The sequence below is a fragment of the Centrocercus urophasianus genome, unplaced genomic scaffold (genome assembly GCF_019232065.1).
Source record: "Centrocercus urophasianus isolate 14NV4802_14NV808 unplaced genomic scaffold, USGS_Curo_1.0 seq_16, whole genome shotgun sequence".
Lineage (NCBI taxonomy): Eukaryota > Metazoa > Chordata > Aves > Galliformes > Phasianidae > Centrocercus > Centrocercus urophasianus.
In genome coordinates this window covers 30313676-30328035 of record NW_024884711.1, presented here as the reverse complement: position 1 = coordinate 30328035, position 14360 = coordinate 30313676, and the positions used below count along the sequence as shown (strand labels likewise).

The 14360-nt window shown below is 35.1% G+C and overlaps 1 protein-coding gene across 1 annotated transcript in view; it reads left to right on the top strand.

Annotated features, from left to right (window-relative positions):
- Positions 1–14360, top strand: part of DNAJC1 (DnaJ heat shock protein family (Hsp40) member C1) — a 94219-nt gene that overhangs the window by 40500 nt on the left and 39359 nt on the right. The window contains exons 4-7 of the mRNA XM_042816898.1: positions 180–345; positions 1237–1331; positions 2411–2504; positions 11399–11489. Of these exons, the coding sequence (XP_042672832.1) occupies positions 180–345; positions 1237–1331; positions 2411–2504; positions 11399–11489 (446 nt within the window). The remainder of the gene's footprint in view (positions 1–179; positions 346–1236; positions 1332–2410; positions 2505–11398; positions 11490–14360) is intronic.

Here is a 14360-nt window from a genome sequence, read left to right as displayed (position 1 = left end):
CGCCCGGCGCTCGGCTGAGGGCACGCCGCTGTACTACAGAAAGAAACCGCTAAATGAGCTTTTGTGCGCGCTTTGCTCGAGCAGTCTGTGCATTACCGTTTGTTTTGCTTTATGATGGGATGGTTGGGCTGGTCTCGTTTGTAGCTCTCCATGAAAGCCTGTTATATTTGCTACTGTAGGTATGATGATATTCTGATCAATGGACTACCAGATTGGCGACAGCCTGTATTCTACTACAGGCGGGTGAGAAAAATGAGCAATGCTGAGCTGGCATTACTCTTGTTCATTATACTCACAGTGGGTCATTATGCTGTGGTTTGGTCAATCTACCTGGAAAAACAGCTGGTAAGTATTGGTAATAAATCAAACTTGCTTCAATTATTAGCGTTGAGTTCTCTGCTAAAGTTTGCATATTATAGGGATCCCTACCACTTCCCCTGTTTTGAATTTGAATTTTTTTGTCTTTTAAAATTATTACATTTAAAATGGTAATAAATATAGAATGAGATATTCAACGTGTCAGAAATAGTAATCCAAACCCAAGAATTACCAAGAATTGGTAGTAGATAAGAGATGGTTCTTAGGTTTACGGTTGGCAGAAAGGAGGAAAATAAAAGCTCTTCTGTCATTTATTGATGCAGGCATAAGCTCCTGTAGTCATCTTTATGACTTTCCTGAACGTTACTTAAAAATAACCAGTTTTTATTCATTTAGAAGTCATCCTTGCTTTGCCTTTGTTCTTAGCTAAATGCTTTTTTTTTGGTTTTGTTTTGGGTTTTTGTTAACATTGATCAGCAGTGCAAACAAATTTCTGTTGGATTATTTTGGGGTTTTACGTATAAAAGTCTATTGCACTTATCAAACTAGAAAAAAAAAAACTAAGCATAACTTGAAAAATACTCATACATTAGCATCTATTTACTTTTTTATTTTCCATTGCATTATTGAAGTTGATGAATGAGAAAGGAGGCAAGTTGAATGCTTTCTCCTCTTAGAAAACTTTGATTGCTATGGAGATACACATGAGTGACAGAACTGGACTTCATGTGTGTTTAAAGACTGGATGCCATGGCAACAGTTATTGTTAAGATAGATCATTTTACTTAATCATGTAGGACCCCTAGATACATTTGCATAAATGCTACTCTAATGTTTACCCTTCACAGAAGAGTCCCAGTAACATTTGTGGTTTACATGTTAATGATAACCTGTAACTGTAGTTCTTTCTACATCAAGGATGAACTGCTTAGCAGAAAAAAGAGGGAGAAGAAGAAAAAAACGGGAGGCAGAAGTGATGAAGCAAAACTTGCTGCTCCTGAAAAAAATGAAAGGTGGGAAGAAACTTGTTTTCTGCATTTTAAAACGTTTTGTCAGCTACTAGTTTTGTTTATTTTCTCCTTGCATTTTTGAAGTATTTGTACAGGAGACAAATCTGTAACATTCATCTCTGCTATAAAGTGTCCCGGTGTCATCGTGTATGCAGTTTTTAATACCGTAAACAAATACGTGGTATTTATTCAACAGATGAACAGTAAGGGAAATACTAAGGCTGAATTAATGATTTCTTGTATGTAGAAAGGTGCTGTTCCTCCAAGTTGGTTTTTTTAGAAGATTTTACAGCTTCTTCTGTCTTTGAAGGTTTTTGCTTCTGATTAAAATTTCTTAATTTTAATTTATTTAAGCTTTAATTTATCACCATAACAAATCAGGAGTTTTTATGGTTTTTTTTAATGCGTGTCTGATTTAATGCCTTTGTCTGATTAAATTGAAAACAAGCATGTTGGTGAAGGCTTATAATGCTATTTTTCAGTTAAGAAATGCATAGGGAAATAGTGACTTTCAGGACACTCCAAAAGGTACCACTATTTCTTCTATTGATTCATAGAAAGAAATAAAGGGTTTAAATAGTTCACACAGCAGGGGCATGAACTGGATCAATGCAGGATGGAGATCAGAGACCATTCTGCCTGTCGTCTTTCCTGATGACATCAGTGAGTAATGCTTCAGTGAACTGCAAATGGCATTAATTTTTATGTATTGTTTTGTTTATGCTACAGTCTTCATATCTGGTTGTCAGCACTTGTGAACACTTGATTGAGGCTTGAGCTTTTTTTTTGCTTTTTTTTTTTTTTTTGAACTCAAGTGATTATGTGGCTTATGAATTTATTTTCTTGGAAGAAAAGCCTTTCAAGATACTGAAATACAGAGATGATTAGATTTGGTCGTTGTGTTAAGTATTTTGAAATAAATATTCAGAACATACCTTTTGTGTTATGTAGTTAAGCATTTTCTTATGAATTGACAAGTGCTAATCATTTTAAAGGGTAGTGGAAGGGTTCTGAAATTTTTGGGAGAGTTCTGAAATTGTGTAGTAATAGTGGAAAAACCTTGTGATTTTGTTTGACTGTAGAGCACTGGACAAACCACAGTGGCATGACTTACTTCCATGCAAGCTGGGAATATGGTTCTGTCTCACTGTGAAAGCTTTGCCTCAGCTATTCCAGGTAAAGTGCTGTAACTTTAAACTATTAAATTTCTTGATGGTGTTATGCATAATCATGTACTGCACTTGTTTATATTATTTTCCTGGTTCAAGTTTATATCTCTTATATATATATATATATATATATATATAAAACATATGCACGCTTGTCTACATTATATAAAATACACACATAACATTATTTGGAGATAATTTTAATGTCATAAATGTATACAAATGTGAGTATATAAAAGTTTATATTAATATTTTAAGAAGTTCAGCAGCAGTTTTTGCTGAACACAAATACAGGAACGCTAAGAGGAGGAAAATATATGCAGACACCTATATTACAAGTAGCAACATCTTTTAAGCAATCTGTTAAGAAGATATTTTTTATCTCAAATAGGCAAACACTATGTATTTAAATTTGAAAGAACATTGCATTTACTTCTATGTGAGTGAGCTTTCTTTTTGAGGCACAGGATAATGATAGAAATTTATGCCTGAAATTAGCAAGGTAAAGTAACAAATTTGTGTTTGTAATTTAGATACTTAAACATGGGAAAGCTGGCCACAGCTTTGGTTCAGGTTTTTTTTTTTTATATGAATACTGTTAATTGTAAAATTCAGCTGATGTTCAGCCAGGTATTGTAAAAATGTCAGTTATCAGAATAACCTTTTAAATCTCAGAAGCTCTTGATTTCCCGTGATCACATCCATTTGTTTTCAATTCGCTGCTGACTAATGGGTATAGATCAGGAAATAAGGGTGGATTTCATTTGGTTTGTACTATTAATATACTATTAATGCTGAATCATAACTAGCATAAATATTCAATTTGTCTGAGTACAAACTGGAATTCTTTCATATAATTCATAACCCCTAATCTGTTAGCCAAAAGGCTTGTAAAACTTGTGCAATAAGGAAAAGTCTGGTGTTTCAGCTTCTGTTTTTATAGCCTATAACTTTTCTACAAAGAGATGAAAAATTAGTATTCCTTCATCTTTTAAATGTTTCATCAGGACTATGTGGTTATTTTATTAAAACAACCTTTCTTAATCTCTTTGCATGATTTTAAAGTAAAAATGACTGCATAATTAAATCAACTGTTAAGCTTCAGTGTTCATTCTTGATTGAGATGAGTTAGAAAAAAATTTCACCAATTGTTGCAGCTGCATTTTCGAAACTTACTTTATAATTCTAGTACTTTTCCTTTAATTGCAAAATAGCCTCAGGCTTACAGAATATAGTAGTAATTGTAAGGATTTTTAAACTAAGATGTCTCATAATGTTTCTAAGCTGTCATTTTGTCTGTTTCCTCATCTTGACATAGTCCGTTAGTAAGTCAGCAGCAGGGGTTTCAGATTTTCTGTTCAAACAGCATTTCTGCTAGACTGGCCAGAAAAGGGATATTTTGAACTTTGTGGGCACTTAGCTGATCACTTCTGCTTTGTATTTTAAATCCATTAAATTCACGATAGTGGAAAATTAGGTGTCCAATAACTCATGGAAAATGGGAGACTAGAAAGCCAGGGATATGGTAGCAGGGGAAGCACGATTTACAGGAATTCAGTGCAGGAAGGTTTCAGGGCAAGGAGGGTGTAAGGAGACAGGGTTCTAGAGTGAGTTGTCCCATACTGAAGTGATGCTGCTGCATAATTCCAGGGCTTTGCTTGTTCTTTAACATGACTTGCCACATATGTAAGTGAAAATGCAATGAATTACAAGTAAGCTTCAATGTTAAGAATTTTCAAGATTTCAGATAACTGAGTTATTGCAGTTAATTAGTTACAAATACTTACCTGAGTATCACCTCTTCTGAAGAACCATGATAGCTGTGACCTCGTGTTGGATATGAGAAGAACAGTGCAAAAGAAAATGTTTATGTTCCGCCTGGCTGGTCAGGGAGACTTCTGGGCTATTGGGTTCTATTTAAGGTTTTAGCAATAAAACAACTGTATTCCTTTGTACTGAGATCCTCTTTGAATGCAAGTGCCATTACCTTCAGTAGTACACTAATGTAGATTTGAGACTTCAGAGTATTTAGGCTTTTAGGGTAAGTAGAATCACTAGGGCAGGTTAGCTAAAAGATGAGATACCAACAGATACTCAGTGTTAGTTACAGATGCTAATTATTTATTAACAAACTGTTATGAAGTTGACATAAGGATATCTGCTGCAGATTCTAGATCTTTATTGGGTTAATCTAAATGATTTTTCTCTAATTTAAGAGCCAATAAATTATTTTCAAAGTTGGTTTCATTCATACACAACTAATTCAGTCATAGAATAAGTTCTAAAAATATCATCCACATTTAAATATAGCACGATTGGGAGTTAAAAGGCTGAGTTTTAGCAGTGCTTATAATTAGATGTAGTTTCTGCCACTCAGTTTCATATCCCTCAAGTCCTTCAGTGGAATAGCTGAACTGTTTCCTCAGATGAAGAAAACAAAACTACCTGTCTGTGTACACAAAAATCTTCCTCAGAGGAAACTTTTTTTTCTTTGTAAGTAAAGAAGTCAATTCAAACTTTTTACCGCTTTTCAAATTGGTTCATTTTACTTAGCATCCACCCCCCTTTCCCTCCCCCCCAATTAGTGCGAATATTCTTCTTAGTACAGCTCTGAGGATTCAGGTTGCTGAGCTTCTGCCCATGCCTGACTCTCATTTATCCAATTGAGTGTCTTTCTCCCCTCCTCCTTCAAAATGTCAGATTTCAGAAGGAGGCACTTAAAATAATTAAGGTAGGCCTTTACTGAAGAAAAATGCTTTGTTTGCATGCCCCTGTGATGGCCTATGCCATTTTATTGTAGTCTGCATTTTATGTCAAGAAACTGGAAGAAAAATGAGTGAGAGGAGAATGAGAGAAACTCAGAAATGATTGTTTTTTTAACTATTGAAAATTGTATTTTGAGGAAAACTATGTAGGTTTTTATATCCCTGCATTTAGTGTGGTTCAATTTCAGGGTGAAAACAACATCTTAAAGCTTATTTCAAGAAGTGAAGGGAAAAGAAAACATAAATGTATCATCAATCAAATATCTGTGATGGGAAAGAAGTATTAAGCGGAGAGTAAATTACATTGGCTATTACAGATTTTAATTCTTCTAATGAAGACACAAGAAAAAGATAGAACAAAGAATGCAAGTTATTTCTAGGGTCATGAGAATGACATGGAAGAAGGCTATTTACTTAAAAACCAAAAAAACTCAATAAAAATGCTTGTTGGAACTGAACATTGGTCTCACAAAGAAATAACGCAGCTAAATATAGTGTGCAAGAATTTCAGTTCAAATGGTGCATGTAATACAGAATAGACAGTTTTGCTAATTATCTTTTTTCTTTGTGGAAGTGAAATGCAGTTTGTTCCCAAAATAGCTGATGAGAGGTTTTTTTCTTGGATGTGCAGACATACAACTTAAGAGGTGGCATTTCTTAAAAACGTTCTTAATTATTCTTCACAAAATATTTTATTCCAAAAAGTGAAGATAAGCATGTTTGTTTGCGTTGCTGACAGCTACATTTCTTCCAACTTTTTGTGGTGAAGCCTAGTTACAAATGTGCTTATTTTTACACCAACTTCAGCACTAGGATATGGTTTTTATTAGTTGAATTATGTTCCTACTGTTGTTAGGAGAGTGATGAAGCAGGAAGTATGTTTGTTTGTCTCATACAGTCATTGATTCTTATTAAGAAAATAAACTTCCCTTTTATCTTCTGTCAGTAATAAGGTAGGTGTATTGCAGACCTTTCGGTTTGCTGTTGGAAGAGCTTCTGGTGCTCTCCAGCAGTGAGAAGGCAGTTCATGCTCACGTGTAGCTGTGGAGGGTACAACCTAGCAAGATTATGAACAAAGCTTTCAGTTAGTTATGATAGAAACTTTTGTTTGTAAAGACCTTTGTGTAGTATGAAGTGAATTAAAACAAAAAGGCTAGTAATTTATTTTTATGTAGACTACCAGATGGTAATTACTGTAGCTGATTTAGTAGCCTGGAATAGATTCAAACTAGTGACCCAGAGGTGTTTAATTTCTTGGCATTTTTTCCTCAGGTTTTCTTTTAATCCGTGATTACATTTCAACACCTGCTTAGAGATGGTTCAGACTCTGGCCTTAAACGGATTGGCAATGTGTCATTAAACTCAAGAGGCTTTGCCAGCAGGGCATCTCCTTTGGCAAAGTTAGCTTTTAAGCAGGATTTGATTAGGTCAGCAAACATTTATGTGGGTTGGTTTTGTCATCACATATGACTTTTATATAAAATCAGAAGGTGAGATTAAAATAAAATTCATTGAGTTTAGTTAAGTCTTTAAAAAAGCAGATTTTTGAAAGGATTTATTCAAGTGCCAAGGTTTAAATATCTCCATAATTTGTAGGATACACAGTTTTGAGTTGTTGCAGCCTAATGTACAGCACTGATGTTGGTATAAGTTGTGGGGAGTGAGCAGATGTAGGATGTGTGGCACGAGCGATTGCCCATTTGCTCTGTTTCTTTCTGTTTTGCAGCGGTTGGGAGAACCAAAGTAGGGATGAAGCTCTTGACCCTGAGGTCAATTAGAAGCTTAGATAAAGGTCAGAGGAGAGTGGATGATAAAACAAGTATTCTGGGTGTATGCAAGTGAGCAAAAATAATCTACCTCTAAAAGGGTGCTTACTGTCTGATACCCAAGTGAAAAAATGTGCTTTGTTGCATAGTAAAAATTTTAAGTGAACATAAGACACAAAATAAACTTGCCTTTGTGTATTGTGCTGTGGTGGCCAGTTTTGTTCTGCTCCTTCAAACAATCCCTTGGTGTATGCCTGCATATCTCAGCATTTTGGAGGAGTGTAGCTTGTGAGTGCTAGGTGATGTTGGCTCTCAGTGAATTGGGCTGTTCTGTTGGGGAAGAAGGCTTCACTGGGCATGAATGGGGTTCCTGGGGAGGCCTTGCAGTTCCCCCTTCTGGCTGCCTTTGTTTTCTCGCTGTGGATCTGGAATACCCATCAGATCCTGCATTAGCACAGCCTGCTGCTGGTCACCTGGTGCATCTGACGCTTGCTTCCACTGCCCACAAGCTATACACAGCTGCAGAGCCTGCCCACACCTGGTGCTATTCCAAGGTCAAAGCATAATTTCCTGATTCAATAGAACATTTATTTACTGCTTTGCCTTTGAGTAAACATGTAGAAATTACAAATAAATCTCAATCACAGTGTTCAGCTTTTTTTTTTTTTTTTTTTTTTTACACAATTTGTTGCCATAACACTTGATTCTTACAGAATATAAATCCATCAGAAAGTTCTGTGGCATTATAATGGGCATTTTTATTGCCAAGAAGTAGCCAACTGAAGGTCGGATGGTGCAACAATTTTAATTTGACTACTTTATCATCAGTAGTTATATAGTTCTGTGACTTTTGTCACTCTTGTAAAAATTGTACCAGAACGCTGTGCTCAAAGACAAAAACTAGTCCACGAACTTCATGCAAATATTGAAGTTGATAGATTAATTTAAGCTTAATGCAGAGAAAATGATTTAGGTGCACCAATTTAAAATGTACTTGTAACGGAGTTTGCAGTTAACTGTGAATTCAAAGAGGGAGGTGTGGGTTTTTCTGTTTTAATCCCTCACTTCAGAGAAATAGAATGTTAAGTTGGTTCTGTCACAGAATCTATAATGAAGATTCATATATGATTGAACAATGCGAGTTGTTTCTATTGTTTGCCTTATTTCTGTTAATCTGTTGTCTTTCTGAGGTAGATCAGAAAGCCAGGAAGATCAACTGGATGAAAGAAAGCTGCCACCAACAACTCTGCCCTCCCCCTCCCCCAAAACAAACAAACCAACAAAACCTCATCACCTTCCTTCCCCAAAAGTCAAGGAGAGGCTGGAGCCACTGAGTCTTATTCAAAACTTAAGATTTTAGTTACGGGATTAGAGCAGTTTATTTATATTTCAGCTATGTTTGAAAAACAAACAAGCAAACAAAAACCTTAGAAGTCCAGTGTCAAGAATTTCTGTACTTGTACATAACTCAGTAATAAGTGCAGCTTTGTCCTGGCAATCTCAAATTTGTTGACAGGAAACTCACATTTATTGACTCATATAGAGAAAAAGTGAAATACAACAATTGTACTGTATTCTTAATTCTTATTTGTGATTAAAATATTGAAAATATGTTAGTGAATAGCTTACCTGTCAATTTTGTTTTTCATCTGCAGTACTTTTTGAAATTTTTAATTAAATGTAAGACTAGTGACAAGAGCTTCGTATACAGAGCAGTTGACATATGATTTGGATATACTAGCTGTGCAATTTTGAAACTCTAAAACATTCTTTTCTCATTCTGTTCCTTCTTGAAAAGTGAATATTTGAATCATAGCATAATAATCCAGTGTTCTTAGACTGGTATTATTCAAAATGTGCTTATTCATGTAAAAACAGAAGTTTTCTCCAAAGAAACTCCTATTTTTATACGTTCTCCAGTGTTTATTGTGTTGTAACTTACCACGTCTAGTATTCATATAGTTTATGTCTGGCTAAAAACTCTCTTCAGGTATGTCTTCCAGTTTCTCTTCACAACCTGTAGAGCTATTTCTTGTGCTTTGGTGGGAAGATTTTGATTTTCAGTTCTCCAGAATCCACTTTGATTCATTTTGTTGATTTGCTTTATATGTATACATCATTATATGTGCTTCAGAATGCTCAGTATCCCTGTGGTTGTCTTTTTTTCTGATTATGGTATCAGATAAAATATATGATTAATAAGATAAAAAACAAATGTTGCATTTGTTACCTGCATATGACATCATTTCAATGATAATCCATTTTGTATCTTTAAAGCAGCAATACTAGCAAATTTCATTTATGTGCTTCTGACTAGTTTTCTTTGTTGTTCAGCTATTGTGTCTCATTTTTGTCTGAGCCACATTTCCAATTGTTCTGTGATTGACATGCTGGAGAGATTGACAGCTACCCCCTAGTGCCTGCTGTCTGGAGATCCCACAAGCAATAATGGATCTTACTCCAGAATTTAGCATCAAATATTGGCTTTCAGTGTCAAATGGGTTAAATTTAAATGCCGGCTAATTGTAGTCATTTTGAAATCGTATCCTTAAACAAAAAAGCATTTTTTAGATATCAGCATGTCTAAGTTCTGTGTAGGCCGCACAATCCAAATGTCTCAAACTTGCAGCAGAAGTTAACCATTACATTTGTAGCTGTTTCTATTTTTTAGCAATGAAAAATAGTCCAAATCTGGAGAATGCAAGCAAGGTTTCTGTATGTGTCAAGTAAACCAAAAGGAGACACAGAACTGATGCTACTTCTGTGATTCAGTGTTTAAACATTCAACCTGAATGTATTTATTTCAGGCCTTAATACCTACTATAGTAAATGGTAGTCCTCCTGCGTGGCATCCACATGTTTTTAGCCCTGCTTCTACTGAAAAACAGCACCTTTTCCCCATCCCCCAAAACAAAGTTATAAGCGCGTGGGATGCTGTGTGCCAGAAGTGAGAAGTTACGTGAACTTCTAAACTTTCTTCTGTGCAAAGGGTGTTCTCCTACATAATCCTGGCAGAGAAATACAAATTCTTGTTTCCCAAACCCAAATGTAAAAAGCGAGGTGGTAAGACAAAGTATTTTGGAAGAAGGGAAAACCTAATTGTGGAATGTTGTCTTGTATCAGTGGTGTTTCTCTGAAGCATTACAGTGCTCTGCTCAGAACAAAATTCTGTACTCCCTGTTGCCCCACATCCCACATGTGACTTTGAAGAGGTAGATATGTAGTGCAGTATAATGAAAAGAGCGGTTGTGTTGTAGTATCTTTTCAGTAAGCAATGTCTCTGAATAACTTCTGCAATTAGATACAGCAGGAATGACTGCTTAACTTAGTTTTAAACTTGATTTAATGAGAGCAAGTTTTATCCACATTTATGGGATGGTAGTGGAAATTCAGTAAATATTTTCCAAGATTTACAGTACTTTCTACATTTAAATTTTGGTCACCGTTTTAATACGTAAGGTGGGTCTGTGATGTAATAACAAGAATAAGTGAATGAATTTAAAGAAGTAAATTTCAGTTATTCTAACCATTATAATTGATTTTAATGTAATACGAGAAATGTTCTGTCTGGCTGGAAGGGATAAATAATTTGCCTATTTCAGTATTTGTATTATAGTTTCATTGGTTCTGGATGAATACAGAAGTATCTTATTAGTTTATGCAAGGGTAAGAAAGCACTCCATGCCTCTTCATTCAGTAATCTGGTTGCTCGCATGTAGAAAGCTTTTGGCACAAATCTATAATTACTAATTGATCAGATACTGGAAATGTAAAGCTTATTGCAAGATTTGTGACAGGACTTCTAATTTTATGTGTAAGTATGCTAAACAGATCTGAGATTAGAATCTAATTCTTGGGAGAAAAAGGAATCTTGGTTTTCAATTTTTTAGCACTTCAGTAGCAGTTTAAAAGATGTCTAAAATAAAAAAAAAGGAGATGGTGTTACCTTAATGAGTCCATGGTAAGAAGATTGCTGCCCGACAGTTGCCTTGGTTTGTCTTGTACACACTGCTCTCATTAAAAACTGCTTGCTTTCTTGAACTTCCAGATTGCTGATGTGAGTGAAGTGAGTGCATGCACTTTTAAAAAGCTGTAGATAGTGATCAGAAATGTTTTCCTAACCATTTTCCTTTTTAGGTTGTTAGTAAGCATTGGAACCTATAATATCAACGCTATTACATTAAAACCTTTATCACACAAAAAGTTCTACATTCTAAGCAAATAGTTTATGTACTGAAAAATCCTGTATTTCAAGGAAGTAAATGTATCTTAATATTTTTTTGGGGAGGTTAAATGAGAAATTAAAACAGAGCCATTGCAATAACTTGTTTGTATAAGGATGCTAATGTCATTGCAACATTTTCTTAAAGGATGCCAGACAATTATATGTAGAATATAAAGAAACAAAAATGAAGGAGAAAGAAGATGCCCTGGCTAAGGCTGAACTTGAAACACTGCAGAGTGAGTTTTTACCACTGTCTTAATAAACAAAGATATAATATAATCTACCTAGTCAGCGAGATGTATGTTAACAAATGTTTTTATAATCTTCTACAATATGTGCTTTATGTATTTCTGTGCTGTTGTTAAATTTAAACGAGATTTTAATTTTGTGACTGTAATTCCACAGTATGCTGCTGGCTTGCTTCTGTAGAAGCATAAACTCAGTTTATAGTTAGGTAGTATCCAGAAAAGCATGCTTTGCTAGAAATGTTGCTTTACAGGAGAGGGAAATCTCGAAAGCGTAGATCTTGAAATATAAATTTTTAGAAGTGACCTCTGCTTTTTCAGCATTCCTGCATTTTTTTTTTTTTGTAAATAACCATTTAAAATAATTTTCTTTGGACTTCTTTTATATAAATCCAGTTTATTATCATATTACAAATTGAAAGTGAAGATAATTTGAATTTCCAAATGCATAGGTGCGCTCTTAGGAGAGGGATTCTTACTGCTGTCTTAAAAGTCTTTGTACTTTCATAGAAGACCAGAGAAGGCAATTAGCATTTCCCGTAATAAAGTATTCAGAATAATTATATGTGACTTCCTTTTCTTCTTTCAGTTATTTCCTTTAGACAGTGATTAAACCTGCTCTCTTCTGAGGACAATTTTAAAAGATTTTTGCTTGTGTTTTTATGTGCTTGCTTTATTTTCTATACTTAAGTGCATGCTTTTAAGTTCTTCTATTCTGCCAAGTGCGTTGAGTCCTCTGTAATAATTTACTAGCTTTAAGTACATATAAGTCTTTGGGCACTTAAAATACAGCTGCATTATTTGTATTTTCAAAATAGCTTGATTTTATAAAACCAGAAACAAGATCAAGCTTCAGCAGTAATTCCTAACTCAACTGTAGCTAAATCTTGTTGTTGTTGTTGTTGTTGTTTTTAAGAATACAGGTAATATTTAGCATCCCATTGAACACTGTGGATCCTAGTCAGTCTAGGAGGATAATGCATTTAGTGCTCGTTGGGGAGGTCTGCAGCTATATTTGAGATACCAATCAAAAAATGGGCCCTTGAAATGGGTCTTGTCTTCCGTTATGTTAAAAATTTGTTAAATTGCCAGATAGTGATGTTTTGCATTGTTCAGCATAAATGGGACACATTCTTCATTTAAGTCCATGAGCTATTTCGTGTATATTGTTTTAAAAGGATGAATTTTGAAAACAGAAGTGCAGATGAAATTGTCAGGTCGTTAAAACTGTACTCTGTGCTCCTGTGTTTCGCTGAATTGCCATTTGTGAACTTTTCAGTGTTTCTTCTCTGTGCAGATCTGCCAGGTGTCATGTGAGAGTTACTGCTTTTATCTCGACTTCCGTGGGCCTCTGCCTACTCATGCTGAGAGGTGCAGGTTTGGTGCCCTTGCCCCCTCCAGATCTCCCATGAGTTGTTGCAGAAGCACTACCCTGTCCTTTGTCACACCAGGGTGTCACCTGGCATCTGACCCCTCTGTCTATAAGGAGACCTGATGTCACACATCTGGAGCAAGAGGAGAGATTAGTAGTCACCACCTGTAATTAGTGGAGTTTGAAATAGGACATGGAATTAATTTGGTCAACTATAGCAGTGCTATTGCTGGGTAACAGAATGAGCCATCAGTTGCTTTTTCTAGAAGAAATGATATTTACAAGAGAAAAACAAGAGATCCATCTATGTCACTGTAGGGGAAAAAATAAGAGCAAATATTCTTTTTCCAGAAGCCTGCATGCAAAGCATCTGCTAACATTGTTTATTTTGTTATATTGTTCTTCACTGTCCTCCTTGGAATAGCATAACAAGATTGTTAATCATCAAATGTGCATTTGGTGGTCACTTGTCCCCATTCTTAATTTTAGAGGCTGTCCATGGAGTGTGAGTTCCTAATAACGCTTCCATCTATCTAATTGAGTAAATGCATCTCATGCAGATTAGCAATAGCGGCTTTACAGTGCTTGTTTTTTCATGATCTAATTGCTAGTTTACCTCCATGTCTGTCTGCTTTCCTACTGAAAATGTTCAGTCATCTGTAGGCACCTTGAACTAAAACCAGAGAACGGTATCAGGGGAGGAAAACATAATTTGCAAAGTAGGAGAAAGAGGATGATACTGAGATGTCATTAAAGTACTATATTTGGGAACGAGGGTGAAGAAGTATTTCCTTGGTATATCAAAACTGTGCCTAATTCTGACTGATGCTGTCAGTACTTCTGCGCTTTTTATCACTTCTCAGTCCATTCAAAATACTCATTACTCCTGCATGTAGCACCTCTACAATTTACTTGCAAAATAAAGCAACTAATAGCACAGTCTTTATTCCTAGGAAATATATGTATTTTTTGTGTGCAGTTACACATATCTTTGTTTTAGCCACCAAAATAGAAATACTTTGCCTTTTTTTTTTTTTTTTTTTTTTTGTCCTTTTTGTATTTGGATACCTGAACACATTATTCCTCTTAAAATGAAAGTGCTTTAATCGGTATAACTATTACTTTCTCCCTTTCCAGTACTGTCACAGTTGCATATAATCTCTGCATCTAGCAATGATAGTCTTTTTTTTTTGTAGTCATAGGATGTGAAATAGAAAAAAAATATATATATATATACACGTATATTAACTGAAACAGCTAATCGTTAAACTAAAGATGTAAATATATATTATCAGGACAGATGACTCTGCCAGTTTTTAAACTTAAATCACGAAGTTTCAGTAGCTATCAAGACCAGTTCTAGCAGTTGTACTGGCTGTTCTTGGAGTATGAAGTGCATTCAGTTGCGTCCATTTTGGTGGAAAATACATCTATTTTTATTTCTCTATGCTTAACCCTGGTAGTGCTCTTTATTTTCTAACTTTTTTTTT